The sequence below is a fragment of the Saccostrea cucullata genome, unplaced genomic scaffold, assembly GCF_032062105.1.
Source record: "Saccostrea cucullata isolate Sc308-1 unplaced genomic scaffold, CSIRO_AGI_Scuc_v1 ctg3404, whole genome shotgun sequence".
Taxonomy (NCBI): Eukaryota; Metazoa; Mollusca; class Bivalvia; order Ostreida; family Ostreidae; genus Saccostrea; species Saccostrea cuccullata.
In genome coordinates, this window is record NW_026925996.1 from 28,702 (window position 1) to 49,512 (window position 20,811).

Sequence of the window (20,811 nt, forward strand, 5' to 3'; positions counted from 1 at the left end):
TGATCTGAAATGATGTATGACACATATGTGACGTGTTGATCATCATGTTCCAAAAACATTAAATTGCTTACTTAAAAATACTAAGGTATACCTCTTGCCTCATGTGTATAAATACAAATGCCCTACACTTATGTACTGCTAAACACTGCACTGAACAGTTTTGATAACTTTCTGCTAAATTTACTTTCACTTTGACCTTGACTTTGATCGAATACCGATCCCGACCTCATTTGTGAATTTTTGTGTATTGAAAATAAACCACAGTGGATCATGTACGTCTACATAATTGCTTTTTTATCAATTTATATAATTATGATTCTGAAAATAAATGATATAAATCGATACATCTAATCTACATGACACATGTGTAAACAATGGATGATACATTATGAGCATGTTGACTGTTGGGGGGGGGGGGGGGCTATAGACACTTTATTACTGTATCAAATTGTTTGAAAATGTGTATCAACAATATCAGAATTGTTTTGTCAATAAATATGAAGAATTGAAAATAATGGAAAGCACCAAATTTGTAATAAATTTAAGATCCATGACATCTTTCACTTAGTTAAAGGCTTCCAAATATGGGTACAGTCCACAAATTCCTTTCCTACGGCGACAATGTTAACGTTTCTTCTCATAGCGATGTCCCTTATTTTCGTTCAGAAATGAGTGATCCCTTAAATCATAGCACATCAACTTGTCTTTCCTTGGTTTAGCTTTCGAGGTGGCATCTCAGATTCGTTCACGGCAAAATGCATTTGTCTGCGGAAACCTGTAAAAATGAAAATGAAATTGGGGAAATTCAGAGTTCTCACTGGCGTTATAATACACAAAATAATTCGGCCGATCTTCTTGATAAATTGCATTTGCCAAGGTGTTTGGTAGAAAAAATACTCCTTATCAACAAGTGTGAGGCTCAGTTTACATGTTGTACATCTGCCCAATTTTTTTCATGCAAGTCAAATTAAAATGTAAAATTCTAGCATATCATCTAGGACTCCATGTGTTACCTCTCGTAAACTCAACTTCAGAAGTACTTTCCTGTGTACATAACAGTTTTTATTTTCATTTTATTTTGACTTGTCTACGTTAACCAATTTCATCTTACTACCATGTTTTATTTAAGGTCCTTTTTGTTTTATCGATTATTACTTTCCATAATAGATTTATAGGTTTTATTGATATATTGTTTTTAAATGTTAGCAAAACCATTGTACAGCGCATAGAAACTATGTGTGATTTTGCGCTTTGTAAATTGATAATAATAATAATAATGATAATAAAGTGTGCAAATTAAGGGACATGTAATTTTTTCCGTACTACTTTCTTCTACCGATTCTAAAATTATTCAGTGGGATGTACCCAATATAATTACATTCAAGGTTTTATGCTTAACCTGTTAATAACCTGTTAATTAAGTGTTATTTAAAAAAGACTCTTGCTATTCAGTTTTAATTAACAATATTTTTTTATTTTTGACTTTAAAGTGCAATTTTTTGGCAGAAATATTATGTGTTCAATTTGTTCTAAAAACGTACATTTAAAATCCTATAATAATTTATCGAAGCTTTTCCATAAGAAACTATGGGAAATAAAATTTCTAGCATTATAAATGATAAATGGAGTATGGATTCTGAACAAATTTACTAAAGTCCTTTTCATACCAAGATATATTTCCTCAATAAACTTATTCCTTGTCAATTCTTTTAGCAAAACGTTTATAACTTTTTTCAAATGCTTTTATTTCTAATTCAACTATATTTATGTAACGAATGCTCAGGTGTAATTCGTAATTGTCGAGCCGAGCTATTGACTATAATTAAGAAATAAGGTATAATTCATAAATTATACTTTATTTCTTTATTATAAACATATATTGGGATATAAATACGGGTTGGTCACGAGATTAAATTCCGAAGGGCTTTATGATAAATTTAATCTCGTACCTACCTGTATTTATAGCCCGATAGATGCTTAAAAACGATACTTTATTATTTATATTTACATTTGTGACTTATTCATACTTTTGCCTGATTGTGACTTTCAACGTATGATATGCGTAACTTTTCAAACCAAACGGAATGCATGTATCCAATGAACGCGCGTCGACCCTTTATGACGTCACAGAGAAATTACGTCAAAAGTTTATAGATACGCACATATATGACCTCTTGACCCTGTACCTGTATTTATACAGTTATAGATACGCATTGCTTTCAGTAGTGTTATATAAAGGAAAAAAATTGCAAATGTAAATATTTTATCATAGAGCTGAAGGATGACATGATTTTATATCGTTTTAATTATTAATGTTTACTTATTTGTCTTGTTATATAAAAAAAATCCACGGAAATTTGGAAACTCTGATAACAAAATTTATCAATGTACTATATGTAATCAAATTATTTTTTTCAGGAAGCTGAAGCCTATTGGAAGGACCTCCGCGAGAAGTTAAACATGTTTAATAAAAACATAGATTATTCAAATGCATTTTGCACTGGATTTGGGGGACCAAATGAAAACCTTCAAGAAATTAAGAACTGCATAATGAAAGTTGTGAAGACACTACCGAACTGGGGAAAGACAATTCCATTGTCCTGGTTCCATATTGAAAATCAGATAAGAAAGCTCAAGAGTTCGAAAATAATCATGTTAGATGAATTACTACAGAAGTGTATTAAAAGTAGAGTTGGCGTTCGAAACAAAAATGATCTAATATCACCACTGCGTTTTTTGCATAATATAGGGGTCATTCTATTCTTTGACGAGGAACGTCTCAGAAACTTCGTAATTTTAGATGTTCAATGGTTTGTTGACGCATTTAAACATGTAATCACAGATGAGTATCACGCAAAACTGGATATACCCCAAGACCTTTATGAAGATTGGAAATCGTTTAATAACAATGGACTGTTATCCAGTTCTCTTTTATTTTCAATCTGGAAAAGGTGTGAACAAGATAACCGTTACAATGCAATGAAAACAGAAATAATTTCTTTAATGGTAAAACTAAATCTTCTCACGACGATTACTCCCCATGTGGATACTACAGGGCACGGTATTTGGTACTGTCCTTGTATGAACAAACAAAAATTTCCAACAACAGAGTTTGAAAATTTGCAGAATTCCTCCCTTCTGTGTTTCAAGTTTCGTTACGTACCAAAAGATCTCTTTCATCGCTTAATTGCTGCTTGTGGCAATCAGTTGAAATGGAGAATTGTTGATATGAAATTTTTGTGCATTTACCAAACTGCAACTGTTTTCTTTGTTGAACAAAGCAAGGTTCTAGTAGGAATGCACAGTACAGATATGATACTTGTCCAGTACCTTGACCTACACAATTCAAAAATGCCTGATTATTTAGGTATTCGTGGAAAAATTGCTAAGCTATTAGATGAACTGACCGAAAAGTTCGTGCATTGTAATTACGAGGTTGGATATTTGTGTCAGAAAACAGTTTTTGGAAAATCAAACATCTCTCTCTCCCATTTCATACCAGAGTCCAAAATGGAAGAAGAAGTCATTAATTGTGCTGAGTGCGGCTTTAACAGAAAACTTGCTGTTAAAGATATTATCTGGGATACACTTAAAAAGGTGACGAAGTCACTATGGGAAATGTTTACTTTTTTAAAAAAATGTATTCAGCTCTAACATAAACGTCATATGTAAATGCATACAATGTAATAAACATATACCTTTACAATTATTACAGAATTTCAATGAAGACGATGATATAATGTGTGCTGTACCAAACACAGGTAACTGTATATATAAAACTGAATAGATTGATTTTTATTATATTTTTGACATAATTTGATAATTTGATTATTTGATTGATTGTTGTTTCGGCACGTTCAAAAAATTTCAATTATATAGAAAGGGGCACCATATACCGATAAATTGTTTACAAGTTTAGAAATTTATCTAGTACTCCGGACATTGGCGCAGTAAGTGTTTTTATCGTTCCAAAGTCCCCAGTGACAAGTGCCCTCAGTTTTTAAAAAGCAGTCTTCCAAAAATCCACATATTTCACTTAAAATGCCGATAGTTTCGAAAAAGTGATGGCACTCTTCAGTTTATTTTCCTGAAAGCGAAAAAAGATATTTATACAAGCTAAAAACAGACGTTGTAATCGTACCCGCCCAGTTCATCTTCTATCTTTGTATGTTTTGTTTGTAACAGACAGAAACGATGTAATCTGCATATTTAGAATCTTGCCAATTACTTTTCTGCGGTCTTAAACATATCAAATAAGATTTAACAAAAAACACCCATATTCTGTTTATATTTATAAAACAACGTTACCAAAACATGGAATTCGCGTTACGATGATCAATATGCTCATTCTAGAAACGGATATTCTTGTCAACCCATTATTTGGTCGAGATTTCGCCATTTCTGACAAATGGGCTGTTTTTAGTATTAAAAAAATAACCGTGCAAAATACCAGAGTCCGAAAAATCATTTAGCTTCTGTATCAAAAAGCTACGGATCATATTAGGTGACAGCCTACATCACGTGATTTGCACAACGGCATAACGATAGCAATTGTCCGTTGAAATCGGAGAGGACTTTCAAGCAAAATCTCCCTTAACGAAGAATTTTGACATTTTCAGTTTTTAGCTTACCTGAGCCGAAGGCTCGAATGAGCTTTTCTGATCACATTTTGTCTGTATTCCGTCTGTCCGTCTGTCCGTCCGTCTGTATGTCTGTCTGTAAACTTTTCAAATTTTCGACTTTTTTTCAAGAACCGTTGGGCCAATTTCAACCAAACTTGCTAAAAAGCATCCTTGGGTAAAGGGGATTCAAGTTTGTTCAAGGGAAGGGCCAAATCCTCATTCAAGTGGAGATAATTGGGAATTGATAAAAATTTAGTGGCATTCTTTAAAAATCTTCTTCTCAAGAACCACTGTGCCAGGAAAGATGAAACTTATGGGAAAACATTCTCAGCTAGATTAAATTCAAGTTTGTTCAAATCATGACCCACAGGGTAAGGGTGGGGGCACTAGGGCCGACCAAAATTTTATATAGAATTATATGGGACAATTCTTTAAAAATCTCCTTCTCAAGAACCACTGTGCAAGGAAAGATGAAACTTATATGGAAGCATCCCTAGGTTGTTTAAATTCAAGTTTGTTCAAATCAGGACCCCCGGGGGTAGGGCGGTGCCAATATGGCCGACCAAAATTTTACATAGAAATAATATAGGATTTTAAAAAAAATCTTCTCAAAACTTGCAAAGCCATAGTTGATCATATTTATTTGGAAGTATCCCTGGGTTATGTACATTCAAGTTTGTTCAAATCACGACCCCAAGGGGTAGGGGTGGGTCAAAAATGGCTGATTAAAGTTTAACATAGATATATATAGGAAAATTCTTCTCTCAAGAATAGTAAAGCCATAATTGATCATATTTATATAGAAGGATCTTCAGGTTTTGTGATTCGTGTTTAATCAAATCATGACCCCTTGGGGTAGGGCGAGGTCAAAATGGCCATCAAAGTTTGACATATAAATATATAGAAAATTCTTTAAAAATCTTCTTCTCAAGAATAGTAAAGTCATGATTGATCACATTTATATGGAAGCATCCTCAGGTAGTGTATATTCAAATTTGTTCAAATTATTGCCGCCAGGAGTAGGGCGGGGCCAAAATGGACGACCAAAGTTTTACATAGTAATATATATATATATATAACATTCTTTAAAGATCTTCTTCTCAAAAATAACAAAGCCATGATTGGTCATGGGACTTCTTTAAGATTTAAAGTTTTCAATTACAAAACAATTTCTACATTTTCCTAAATGTAACCACAGTGATCAGATGATCGATGTGGTCAATGGGCCTCTTGTTTATTGATTCTTATAGAGTTGTTCCTTGTCTCTCATTTGACGTATAACGTGACATATGTTTCTGTGAATAAATGTTTAACATATAGTATTTTCTTTGGACTGGACTGGACTGGAAAGCCAGAGGTCTTGGGTCAGCCCCAATTAAGCAATGGCACTTACCTGTCTCTGTTACACTATCAAAGTAGTTATCTTATAAAAAGGTTTGAAACAGCTCGCTTTGATAATTTTTTTCTTCATATTTTGTGCAGATTTGAACCGTACTAGTACTAGTTTTTATAATTTTGCACAAAACTCCCCATAGATGTACATGTAAGTACATGTAGGCATGTACAATGCGACTTTGGAGGAAAAAAAATATAGAAATGGTTTTTGTTTGTAACATGTATATATATAATTACGTGTAATTGGTAGCAAACTTTAATAATTTGAAATATATGAACATATTTATTTTATATTGCAATTCAACAGATGGAAACAAGATTACTTTCCAAGGAAGATGTAAAATCATAAAATGTTGGCAGTAATTTTTTTTTGGGGGGGGAAATAACCATTATAGCTGAAATAATTCCTTAATATTGAAGGTTAAAATAAAATCATTTAAATGAAAATTTATAGCTATAAAATGTTTAATGTAAACTTACATTCTGTTCTCAGTTCAAAGGGCTGAAGAAGCTCCGGAAACTGCGTAACAGCATGCGACTGCCCAATTCAAAGATTTTATAACTAGCCGACAATATGTTGTTTCAGGAATCCAAAACTTTAAATTCACCTCTTTTCCTTATTTTCTCTTCTCTTGTAGAAAAATCATTCACAAAATAATGGTTTGAATGTTTTTAAAGTGTTCAAACATTATAATAAGTTTTATTACTTATAACATTTTTATCGATGTATCATGATTGCCAGTTTCACCTTTCCCCCGAAAATGTCCATAATCATATGTCCAATATGTTTTATTCTCAATCATAAAATATCTTAGAAAGTGGGACTGTAACGTACAATGAATGCAAACATCCGTTCTGTATATATTAACGACAAAATGTGCACTAAGTATCCAAAGAGCAGACACAGGGAAAGTATGGCGGGGGGGGGGGGGGCAATATTTCCTACATTTTTTAGTGCAACATGAGAAGGTGTTAAACAATAACAAATGATCTGAGAAGCTCAAAAGCCCTTCCTTGAAATATTCATTTTAAATCAACAGCTAAAACCAAATTCCGGAAGAAGTGGCAAAGTCAAATATTCTGTGTCGTAACTATAGATAATTTACTTTTTTTTAATTAAACTTCTCTATTTATCAATATCCTTCGCAAGCTATCAAATATTATGCTTTTACATCTTGCACAGAAAAGTGCAACAAAGAGCAATTAATTTTTTTAACTTACATCATCTACGCAAGTGAAAAAAAATGAATTATATTCTACGGAAGGAAAAAGATTGCATTATATACTTATTTTATTTAATTATGGTTATAATGTGGTATTTTATTGGATAAAGAACTTACTTTTTATTGCATAGAAAATTGGGTTACGTATGTCACAATCACTTGCATAAAAACACATTGATCCGCCTGACGTAACATTTCAATATTGTACAATTGGAACCGTTGAAGTGATTTTTAATGAAGATCAATTTTGTTCATAAATTAAATGAATCAAAACATTTAAATTATAAGGACTGAATAAAGCTATCCAATTTATATGTTCGGTGTAAACTGGGTCTGGACAACGTACATTTTTTTTTAAATATACTCAACACAAAAAGAAATGCATATTCAGATTAAGGATTTCAATCCCTAATGGGACCAAATTCTCTACCCTTAAATATCCGTCAAGTATACAATACTCTGATATTTTATTAAAGCTTCTGTTATTATGTTCCCCAAACGAAGATATAAATATCTTGCAATCTTGGTACAGTTTACGGAAGTTTCGTGGGGTCTAATTTTCGAATTGCCTATTTATGACAACAACGAGTAACTAAGCAGTTTCTTAAAAAATTCCCCCCTTAAAACTTGTAATCTGTTATGCATAACTATACATGTATCACTTGTCAGTGTTGTATCAGGAATATTTTACACTATAAGTTGTGAAGGATGTATAAAAAGCTTTTGCATGCACTGGGCAATGATCTTTTAAACACCATTTACATAAATATGCTGAAAATTGAAAATATTGTATTTTTTTCAGGACTAGATGTTACTGAAAGAAAGGAAGACGACAAAGAAAAGACATACAAGTAAATTCTTGAAATTTAAAATGTAACATAATAGCTAGTAATTAAAAATCCCCCTACATATCATAGTTATTTAGTAGCATGGACTCCGTTATCTTGATATTCTGAAAGAGGAACAAAATCAATAAAAGACGGAGAAGCAAGCATTTCCTGTACACTGTTCACTTCCGCAATTTGCGCCTTGAACTAAAAAATCCGTTGAAATTTCAGAATGTAAATAATGTCCTAACAAGTAATTTAAAAATTGTAATTCAGCATCTTACCTATTAAAATATTGCATTTGCTTATAAAGCCTGAATAGATAATACAACCTGCCACATGGAATCTTTTAAAAGGAGACTGTTGATATCCTTGTTTTATCATTTTTTTTGGTTAATAACCTGGGTAGAGCAATATACCCTTATTTCTACATATGGGATTTATATCTCTAAGTTGATTCGATACGCAAGAGTATGTTCTACGTTCGATCAATTTTTAAATTCACTGGCAGGCAAGCTTTGGGTGTGTCTCAGATGTTCCTGAGCACACGGCAGGTGTGACCGGTCGGCATGGGATGCTCACTCATCAATGGCACCTGATCCCACCTCTGATGTTTCGGAGGTCCGTGTTTGCTCTGGTCTTATTTTGTATATTGTTTAATGTACTTTGAGATTGAATAGTGTTCGTTATCTCCATAACCTTATATTAAAACGCCGCAGTCGCAACCTTTAATGATTAAAAAAATCACCCACACCCAAACCGGGATTTTGACGTCATATCCAGTTAATTTGACTTTTTTTCTGTATAATATTCAATATTTGTTAATCATTCTTTTTATTCATATTTTTTTTTAATCTAGCATATTTGTTTTCTAGGAGATCTTAATTGGTGAGATATTTTGCCGGTGTTATATGAGAGCTGTTCAATAAATAATGTCATCAGCTCGATGGCATACAACATAGAAATCATATAACATTAAACTAGATTTTCTCTTATTATTGAATCTTTAATGAATTCATTACACCTTATGTGACCAGTTTTCATAAAAAATAGTTTCAAAGTGGGTGGGAAGCTGGAAAACAAGGTCTATTCAAGACATTGCATTAAAATGAATAGTAAAGAATAAGTTAGCTGGGGTGAAATTTAAGAATCAAAACTTGACCTTATCAACGTTTGTATGAAATTAAAACAGATACTGAGACTTGAATCCTTTGTTTTAAACCCTCAAATCATATTAACAATAATTTTATAGATGCAATTGACAATAGAGCAAAGACATAAGAAGAACAAAGAATAGCAAGAGCATAAATCCTCTTATAACACAGGTTCAGAATCTCTAATTGTTCCCATTACGCATCATTGTGCTAGGGTTTTAAGAATTACATGCTTTCTTTTGCTTTTTGCATGTGCTTAATTTTTTGATAGAAATTTGAACAAATGTTTTCGTTGCAAATGAGAATTAAAAGAACTTCAAATTTGATGTCAATTAAGGGTTAAATACAAATAAGTATAAAAAGATCAAGAGAGGAAAAGTCAAAATGAGTCAATTTGTTATTTTTACCTAAAATAATTACTAAAGTGTACCAACAGTCTAAAATCTTATTGTAAAGGAGGGAGGGCTGCGGGTAGGGTAGGCAAACTTCTTAAAGTTTTTATATACATATGCATTCCTTCCTTTTTTTAGTACTTATTTGACTATGCTAGAACTAAAAGGTTCGGGGGCCAGCCTTTCAATGAACGTTTCTTTTGTAGAAAGTTATCTGTGCTGAAGAAAGGGCACGCATGCACATTCCTCTCCTTGTGCTACTTATCCATAAGTACATAAAACAGCGTTAGCCGTTTAATTTCTTTTAAGTTTCATATTTTGTGAATAATGCACGAATTAAAAATTATATTAATGGAATACTTCATTGGGGAATAAAGACAAAGAAATTGTACCTATTTGTTTTTAGAAAATATATTGAGAAATAAAAACGCCACCGTGTGTCCTTTGTCACCCCAGCAGTGTCTGTCGTGTGATTTTAAACTCTTTTGACAACCATATAAATTAGGTTTCATGAAAATAAGTCCCCGTGATACTGATAAATAAGTAACTTTAACTGGCATAATGCACCGATGCTTTATTTAGTATTATTATTTTTTTATATAGAGAGTTGCACGGATTACCCGATTTCATGGATACAAATATACCCTTATATCGTGTATTATACGCGATTTCACGTGTACATATAATATCCGATTTCCAGTATTCTCTCCAACCTGATTAATGCAATAATGTATGACATTAAGGGTTGTAATTGCACTATTTAATTTTTTAAATTAGAGAAATGCAGACTGATTTGGGATATTTAAATTTAATAAGAGGGGTTGTCAAAACGTTCGTGGACTGGGGCTATAAAATTAATACTATGTAGTCCGAGCTTACAGGATTTTTAAGGAACATAAAACAACAAAAACAAGAAAACTTTGATGTATTCATCAATTGTCGCCCGGGAAATATATATAAAGTAAACAATGAAATTGAGTCTTGATCATCAAACTGCTTCCATGTGTGTAAAAAGGCATGCGTCTTATTGATGGAGACGATGGTCGAGAATATTTAAAAAAACTTATATAGTCAGATAGAAATCAAACAAAAACGATTCCATTTTAAACGTGATCAAATCCTCAAGTAAATGTTGGCTGCATGAAATAAAAATTGAAGTTAGACACATGCATCACCTATATTCAAAAATGTATTAATTTTCAATTTTACAATATAAAACACGAACTGTGCAGAATACGTTTTTATGCGAGAAGTAAAATTCGATTTTCTAAAAAAAGGACCTGTCGTTTTTTTTTCGAAAGTAAATGATAAGCAATTTATTTATTAAATATGAAAGCATATAAATTTTTACAGATTCACTTTTTGACAGTAAATATATTGAGTATCTATTACTTTATTAACAGAAAAAAACTTCTGATTAACGATCTTTTCAATGTTCAGAAAACCTTTAATTCTAAATAACTACTCCCACCCAAATTCCCATACTACACAAAGACTTAAACTTATATGTATAGAGCAGCCCGGTCCTCCGGGCGGCAATAAAGAAATGCTGAAAATTATAGCTTGATATGTTCATTATTTCCCAAATCCTAATAAAATAAAAAAGACATTATAAAATCTCCCGGCGCCGTCGCTGTTTTGTTTTATGAAGTCCGACAACGACTCAGCTTTTTCTACCTCATACACTTATTTTGATGAGATTCCCTGGAGCTGACGGGGACTTCAGTCCGTCTTGTTTATATGACTTTATAATGTCATGAACAGCGGCTTTCAATGCATACACTATTGCAAATAGATTCATACAATAGTAGAGATTCTCGCTTGATGGGCCAGCATATTTTGGTTTTTGGAGTTCAATATCTACATTACATGATCAACGTCATTTTTTAACGTGATTGATTTTTCACACCTTGACTACAAATCGACATTAACTGTACATTACTTTTCTCTCTTAATCTTTTTTGGCATTAAAAACAAGCAATCTGCATGCATATAATTTCTCCGTAGCCAGTTTAAACATTTTCTAGGTGTTTACCAGTTTTTCTAGGAGCACAACTTTATAGAATGTTGGAAAAGGAAACCCCTCTCACTTTTGTCGTCATTTTCAAGGCAATATTTGTTTGGAAACTCCATGTGAAATGTACGATAAAATTTCTTAGAACTTCCTAAATAGGGTAAAAATTTATTATTTTATGGAACAATAGTGTCCCATCAAATGCATGTACCTGAATAAACGGGATATTTGGATATCAAATGTTCATATCAGAATAGTTTTCTTAAATACACTTAGGTCGAAAAAACGTCGTTTTCTGGGTTGCGCCGTATGGACATACCATTGCTTACAAAAACATTGCTAATTTATTAAAACATAAAATTAATGATTTGTGATTTATTCTATAGATAGAAAAGACGATGATTACTATATATTTTAGAATTCATTCATGTACCTAAAGGTTTTAATTTTATGGCGCTAGTCCACAAACTTTTGATAGCCCCTCGTACCTTACAAAAATCGAAAGTTTGAAAGTTCTGAACAGATTGAATTTTCCAAAATACAATTTTTGTATTTTAAACTTTTCAGATTTAAAAATACCATTTGTTAATAAAGATTACACGAAACAATTCATAGTTCAGAAACATTTTTCGTCCTTTGATTATCTAAAATTAATTTTAAAACGTTTTAGATTCTTCAATCTTGATTGATTAGTATGTGGAAAACAAAAAGACATGGTTATTCATAGAAAAAAAAATTATGAAATTAAATTTTAAAAAAATCATCAATTTGTTCCACAATTAAAGTGTATTGAAACAGTGCATTATAAATTGTTTAAATGCAATTAAGAAAGGAAGATTCATGAGGAAATAAACTGCGAAGCTTCAGGGCGGCATATTTCATGAAGCTGTAACGCGCTTCATGATAAATATGTCGGCTAGAAGCATTGTAGTTCATGCATCTCATGAATTATCCGTTATTTATCTTAACATTGTAATCTGAGGAGCTACTACATATAAGGTCATTCAACTGTCATTTTTAAAGCAAACAGTTTGCACTGTAATTTTACGCCAAATACGGTATTATGACCTAACTCATGCTCATCCATGTTAGTTCATAGGAAAATGAACACTATACTTATTTGTAGAGATTTCAAAGACAAAAAAATATGGAAACGTTAATTTGCTTTTATGAAAAAAAAATATCGAAATCAACGTTCACATTACACATTATTTATGCATATCACTGTGCAATTTGCAAATTAATCCTATAAGAACAACTACTGAAAAAAAATTATTTAGCAATTATGACATGTAGAGGTAACTAATCAAATACGTCATTTAAAATATTTAAATTTTAAATAAAATGTCAATGGAGTATACTATACCAACATGATTTCTCTCAAACGTATTTTTAGAATCAGTGCTGATAATGATGGCAAACAGATGGATGTTATGAATGGAAATACAGAACGACTTGTACGGGAGGAGTGTGATGAAATTACCTCCCAATCTGGAAAAAATGATACATGGAGAATGAGTTGCAACCACTTTATAGGTAATCATTCATTTTGAGTCATTCATTATTTAACATTGAATTTAATATAAAAAAAAATTCTCTCATATTTATTAATTATCATTGAATTTCATATCAAAAACAAAATTCTCTCATACGAAATACTATGGACATTTCATACTACTAAGCATTAGTTTCTAAGGCTCTATTAAAAAAAATCATACTTTCTTTTAAACTGTATTTATTTTTTTCATCCTTTTATGGAGTACCGTTCACGGTAGCCTAGTCGTAGAGCGTTCGCTTCGCGATTGGGAGGCCAAAATTCGATTCTCGTTCGCGGCACCGCGTCAAACCTAAGATGTTAAAAATAGGTAGTGACTGTTCCTTCGCCAAGCGCTCGGTATCAGAAGTGAACATCACGGGTCTTTCGGATATGACCTTAAAAACGTATGTCCCGTGTAACGGTAGGCGCTGGCACGAAGAAGAACATTCACTGCTCAATGGACCTGAGTGCCGAGCATAGGTCTAAATTTTAAGCCCTTCACCGCATACGGTGACGTCTCCTTATGAGTTAAAAATTCTCGAGAGGGGACGTTAAACAATATACAATCAATCAATCATTGGAATACAATTGTCATCTTTTTCTAAGACTTCCGTTAACCTCGAATCATATGAAGATGAATAAGATGAACATTACAGCATGGAAAGTTTTCATTTTCTGGCCTCATATTCATGCTTTTATATCCTTCCAAGTTGAAGGTCGGGTATCCTTAATGTACGAATTAGGGCTACCAAACGTTTATCTTAAGAAGTTTTTCATAGAAAATTTGCATGGAGTGAGAGTAAATCTCAAAAACCGATATCTATTATATAACTCCTCACTGACTTTCCCATGCATTGGTACGACATCCATTTTGAAATACACATGTACCGGTATTTATCATATGTCAGCTTTTTTCCTTAAAAAAACCCTCTAAATCTTCACTGAAAATACAAGCTATTGATATCTGATATCTAGAAATTAACACCCTTCCCCGCAGTCACGCATTTTAACGCATATACCATTTCCTATTTCTAACGCAAAATCACGCATTTACCGTTTCCCCGCAATCACGCATTTTCACGCACTTTAAAAAGTTCATTTAATCTTCAATTTATTACCAAATTCCAACTATTTTATACTTGCTTGAATCTAAAAAAATAAGAAAAGTTTTTTTGTCTAATTAAAATATTATTTCAGAATATTATTTATGCTAAACTTTAGAGAAATTCGTACCCCGCTATAAAGTGCTTGCGGGGAAATGGTAAAGTTATATTTCTATGACGCGAGGATTCAATGTATGTTGCATAGCAATTCTGTAAGTTGTAAAGAGTTAACTCAACTTATTTCTGCACAATAGATTATATTAGCAATTACGGCAAAAGCAAAAGGTGGGATCAGGTGCCATGGAGGAGTAAAAAAAAATCGTTTCACTAGCATTGTGAAAGCATTTCTATGGCAACTTAATGCAACTGCAATCCCTTCACACTTGTTGATCAATACGAGGGCCGTTCAAAAATTACGCGGACTGTGCTATTATTTACTCTTACAGACGTCATATAGTTATGAAATGTCTCAGAAATATGTATCTTAAAGATTCTAATAAATTTTTGGCAAAATTTATGTATTTTAAAAAGATTTTGCGAAAATTATCGGTATGTTGATATCTCCGCTGGAGAGGTACGGCGCACGACAGAAAAATTGAAGCACAAGCATGCGGAATCCAAAATTTAACTCATTAATTTTCTATAATTCGCGATATTTTTCGACAATTTTCTCAAATGTATCTTTAAATTGTTCTATTATTATCCATTTAGATTTCTGACGTGATATCTGAAGTACTAACAGAGATACAATGATTTTTCTCTGATGCGATTCCCGTGAAAACGACTGTGAAAATGATGTCTACTGAATGGACGGCGCACCACACTTTTGTTAAAATATGTGTAATGCTCGAGATATCGGCAACATAGATCCAAAATATGCATTATAAAACATGTAGTAAAATATGGTATTCGTGACATTCGTCCACAAATAGTAAAATGAAATTCTAGACCGTTAGACCTCTGTAAAAAGGCTATACGGGAGGACAGGAAGAAGATTATTGACGAAAACTTGACCCGGACTGTAAAGAACGTGATTGAGAGTCACCAATATCACACTATATCTCATAAATACCTGCAATTTTTGTTTCTAAAACAAAAAAAAAGAATATTCTTTACTTGTTAAATAGATTTTTAGCTCGACAAGAAACGGTGTTTGGATGTAAAATAGGTAAGGTTACTCAAACTGTACAGGTTTTCTTGGGAAAATGTTGAGAAAATGAAAGCTAAATCACATATTTTTTTATAATGCCTGTGACGTCGAAGATTTTGCTGCTCCGTAACTCAATGATATGTCCTGATAAATCACTCAAAATTGATACTAATTCACAACATTTTGATCTGAAATTTTGAAGATCATATAAGTAAAGATTCTTTTATATTATGTGCGACATTTTGGTCGATTATGTCGTCAAATATTTTTTCTGTGCAACAAGTCCGCGTAATTTTTGAACGGCCCTCGTACATTTAATTTGATTTATTTACTAAGTTCTTTATCAAATTAAACATAAAAAGAAATATTTGCAAATCACTGAATTTAAAGCACTGGGATAAAGATATGAATTTTTTTGGGTCAAATAACGTTTGTCTTATGCATAATAAATATTGTCCGATCCGTGATAAACTCTGATTTTTTTCACCAAAAACAATTTTAGCGATAACTTATCCGTGAATATAAAAAAAATTGTACCGAGTTTTAATCACAAATTACATAGTGAGCTTTATTTTGATAATTTTTGGTCGGTAGCCATATTGCTTGAACTTGTTGAAGTACATTTGTGAGGTTGTCTGAATATGAATTGATACTGTTGATTAGAATTAAACAAGTGTTATTAAATGCAAATTATTTTTTCAGATCTAGATAATCGTTTTGAATACACCAACGATAAAATCTGTAAAGGAAGTGCGGAGATCAAATGTCCTCAATGTGGTACATCGTGTGACAAAAGCGAACTTGTTCAGAAATTTTCTATCTCAAATAGTGAAAAGAAAGCAAAGCCCAACATGAACAAGGAATCCCGGTTTAAAGAGAAAGAGGACTTTAAAAACGAAAGAAAAAGTAATACCTGGAAAAAACAGTCACACTCGGAACTGGGACAGGTGTATCCTTATAAGCAAGAAACGTGCAGCTTCTAACGGAGGCGACTGGTGGTATAACTCCTGTACCAACGCTTTTCTTAACGGTCGCTGGTCCCCGGGATTCTGCAATGACTAATAGTAAAAAGATGAAAGAGACTCTTACGATGATCAAATCTTATATCCTATATCCATAGTTGTTCACACATGTACAAGCAAAGTTAATCATAATAATAATTATCATGAATTATAATAAATGATAATTACTTTATCTTGACATAATGATGGTTTGATGTTTTTTTCTATTAACTTATACATTTGTAGATATGATATTATTATGTGTAATGAATTTATTGTTAATTCGAACTACTGTAGATTCCTTATTTTTCGCGAGTACTCATTATCGCGAATGGTTTCTTCAGCGTCAAATCGCGAGAATAATAATTTTCGAATGGAAGGTTGGTCAAGAGATTTTACATAAATTTCAGCACCATAAAAATAAAGGCGAGTAATTTTAATTCGCGTGTGGTGCTTTTCGCGAAATTACGCGATAATTTTTTCCACGCGTATAATTAGGAATTTACAGCATGTATTGTATGTTCTAAAAATAGTGTTATACATGTTACCTTACATCCAAAAACTAGAAAATCCCATTTAACCTTTCTACGTAATCAAATGTTTGTTTTTATTTTATTAATCGTCTTTTTGTTGATAATCATATGATATAATAAAGTATATAAATAACAATATTATTTTAAATCATCCCAGCGAAAGGTCAGATAACTGGAGAGAAGTAGTACAGAATTCTATCAGTCTCTCATCTCTGTACACGTGTGTAATCTAAGGTTTATTTTATATACAAATACTTCTCTCTACTTACACGTGTAATGTTTTTTTTGAATTGTGTGAAAATGCTGCATTTAAACGACAAATCAATGGATGGGAGAACAAAGGATTATACGAGTTATTTTGATGACATTTAGGTTGACAGAGCAACGTCATAAGCGAAAATTAAATTTCACGCTCTTCTTGAGCAGTTTGAAGTTTCATAAGCTTGCTTCAGAAACCTTAACTTTATACATGTATTGATAAATACGTTTGTCTTTTAGTCAAAAATGCTACATTTCACATTATGCAAATGCAAATGTTGGAATTTACGACCCACAATTACGGATATATTACTCTACACTTTTGCATTGGTCTAGAAACCAATTGTCCATTGCTGATTTGAGAAATACTCTTTAACCAACATGTATATATTATCCGCCACCTGCTTCTTTATAATCGTCCATTAAACCTAATCAAATCTTTTTTTTTTTTAATTTGATAAAACTATTGTTGGGGGGGGGGGGGTGGTCACAAGAGAAGCCTATAACGGGAAAGGGAGGCTGATCAAATATACAGGCTGATAAAAGAATATATTTCACATTAGGGAATAAAAGGTATTTCATATATCAATGCTGAAATGAAGAAAAATATACACCCAAAGATTGCCAAAAATAAAATTTGTGAACTGCTCATTATTTACTTTACGAGACCGGTTTCGTTTTCCTCAATGATTAAAATATAAAGCCATAACGCTGGAGTTTCTGTAGTTAGAAGTTGATACCTGTTGCAAAGGCTATTAAATCATAAATGTATCGTAGACAAAAATGTTAAGAGGGATCTCGAAAGAAAAAAGCACATCTGTACATAAGATGGGGGGGGGGGGGGGTTATAAAAATAAAAATATTTGCATTTGATTTATTTTTTCATGAAAACTATAAATTCATAACTTTACCTTATCTTGATGGCAAAAATTGTTTGGTTGTATATTGTTTAACGTCCCTCACGAGAATTTGTCGATAAAGAAACCGAGCATATATCGTTGCAGTTATGAGACAATATATTTCAAAAAAATTGCTTAATTATAAACCATCATAAACTATTTAATGCCCACACAACCCCTCCAAAGGAAATATTATCTTTAAAGAGCGTGGATATTTGCAAACAGTTTCTTGTGTTCAATGGACTGGTTCTATTTAAGTGAATTCTAGTCATGTCATATCTAAAGTCTATTAGTTCTAGTCAATTGATAAGTAAAACCAAGCTCGTGTATTAAGGAATACCATTTCACATGTATGTTCTTATCTTTCTGAAATAAACGTTAGTTTGGGTTGGAATTTTATAAGGCTTTATTCATGGCCTGTGTATGTCGTGTTTATCATGAAGTTGGCATGATTATATGTTCGAAGAATTTTTAAAAGTTTGCCATTTCAACATGTTAGTAATTTTCTCCTTTCAATTCTACAGGTAATACTTTAACAGATAAGATATATTAAGTTACTGTATATCACTTTTTTCGCGAGAACTTATTTTCGCATAATACGCGAGAAGGTATGCTCGCGAAAATTTCATTCTTGCGTATAATAGAATTCCTTAAGATTATATAGAGCAATGACCACGATTCGTGAAAATTTTGTCTCTCGTATAAAGAGTCAATGACTATCTCGCGAAAATAAGGTGTCGCGAAAATTAAGTGATCTACAGTATTAGTACACAATACAATCACGATTTCAAAAAAAATAATAAATTTATACTGCTTTCCCCCAAAATTAAAAATTAACCCCTTCTGATTCGTACATTTATATTGTAACTCTAATCAATAAAATTAAATCTAAAAAAAATGCTGAAGCAATTGTAAAAAGACACGTTCAATTATTTTTTTTCCAGAAGTTAGATATATGAAGCAGAAAATATTATTTTTAAGTTTTTGTAGGCTAAAGACAATTAACAGAATCCATTGACAACATCACTCATATCTTATTATAAAATAATATTTTTTTTACTATTTAAAGCTATAAAATTATAAATGAATGTATCCAAAGAAAATTGTTTTGTTTAAAAAAAAAAACCTATGATACTGTTTATTTTGCACCAAACGTGTTTTTCTGTTCAAATTGACAAAGATGCATATTTTCGATAATGACCCAGAGACCAAGAAATATGCATGAAGTAGAAAACAGGAAGTTTCCCCTTTAACAGAATAATGTACTTACTTATTATTATTATAGTCTATGATTTTAGAACAGAAAAGGGGAAACAGATTTACAAATTTAATATCGTTTTCGTGTAAAAGTATAATGTTATCCATTTGTGAAAAAAAGTACGAAAATTATATTGTCTTGCTTCTTATCACATCAAGAGTGGAAAGTTGTTAAGGTATGCTTTTCGTATTGTAAGTGAGTTATTGCTGTCTGTAATTGAAGTGCGGATCAGATAATGCTATTGTGTGATCTCTTGATACGTACGTATGAAATATTTTGTGTATTTAAGTATTTATACATATATTTTAAGTGAGTGAAAAATCGTGTCTTGTGTTATAAAAATAAGAACATAGCATTTGTATATTGAAAAGTGTTTTGTAGAAAATTATATTTGTATGACTCCAAAGACATATGATGAGGCAAAAGTTTGAAGGTCTTGCCAACCCCGATGGTTTTAAATGTTCTTGGAAATTTAATTTAATATTACAGCTCAAGTAAAATAAACATTTGAAATTTCAAACAAAATTTTAGGAATGTTCATGCTATATTTATGAAGAAAGAAAAGGAAAAATCCACATTTTTTGTAATATAAAATTTACAGTTACCCCAGAAAGTTTCAAAGTAATGATTTTTTGAGTGATTTTATATTGTTTAAAGCCAAATCGGCAATATTGCAGCCATATTTTGGCGGGTCCAGGTAATGTTCGTTCAAAATTACATGTCGGATAAACTAATGTAACCAGTTTTCAAAGGATATAAAAATACAAATGGTGAACTTTATTTATAATATGGCTCCTTGCAGGATAAACACTAAATACAAATAAGTGTCAGCACATGGCAATACTAATAAAAGAAAAACAAATTAACATGCAACAAAATCAACTTTTATTGTGACAATAGTATAGAACCGTAGTAACTATTTTAAGTAATGTTCTTAATAAATCACTAGTGATATCGAGGAAAGTAGAGTCTGGTGATGACAGTTATTTTATCACTGTCCTGTTTTCATTATATGTTTTATTTGTCAAAGACTGATGCTTAAGAAGAAAAGGTGGAATGTTGTAAGTTGGAATATGTAACAAACCTATCAATGTAGTGAATACCGGGGTATACATTAAACGTCGATATTAGACCTAAGCGTGGCATCGAAGATCCTTATGGGAGACCTTCTTTTGAGTAGCAATTTCAATCTATGTTTTATGTGGGTTTAAGGGTGATATTTTACCTTTCCTGAACGTTTTGTGTGTCTCGATGTATACTACTATTCCATGTGGTCAGGAGTAGGTTACATGAATAACAATATCGTATGTTGTTTTTGATTATTTCCACAGATTAGTTATATCTCAGGATTTGATTTTTGATTCTCTGATTTATGAACAAGTGACAAAAATAATGTAAAAAATAAAGTGGCATTTCAGGTTTTAAATCAAAAAAATAAACTCATC

The 20,811-nt window shown here is 31.9% G+C and overlaps 1 protein-coding gene across 1 annotated transcript; it reads left to right on the top strand.

Annotated features, from left to right (window-relative positions):
* Positions 1-3,483: 3,483 nt before the first annotated feature.
* On the top strand, positions 3,484-16,549 carry LOC134270305 (uncharacterized). The gene is made up of 4 exons (XM_062752523.1): positions 3,484-3,597; positions 3,716-3,761; positions 8,043-8,091; positions 16,247-16,549. The coding sequence occupies exons 1-4, from the start codon at positions 3,511-3,513 to the stop codon at positions 16,398-16,400; spliced, it is 336 nt and encodes a 111-aa protein (XP_062608507.1). The 5' UTR covers positions 3,484-3,510; the 3' UTR covers positions 16,401-16,549.
* The last annotated feature ends 4,262 nt before the right edge of the window (positions 16,550-20,811 follow it).

What these genes read in the sequence shown, in the direction of transcription:
- LOC134270305 (XM_062752523.1), top strand. Translation starts at nt 3,511, where the DNA reads ATGGAAGAAGAAGTCATTAATTGTGCTGAGTGCGGCTTTAACAGAAAA. An exon ending in TCTGGGATACACTTAAAAAG is followed by an intron (nt 3,598 to 3,715) that starts GTGACGAAGTCA and finishes CAATTATTACAG; the next exon opens with AATTTCAATGAAGACGATGA. An exon ending in GTGTGCTGTACCAAACACAG is followed by an intron (nt 3,762 to 8,042) that starts GTAACTGTATAT and finishes TATTTTTTTCAG; the next exon opens with GACTAGATGTTACTGAAAGA.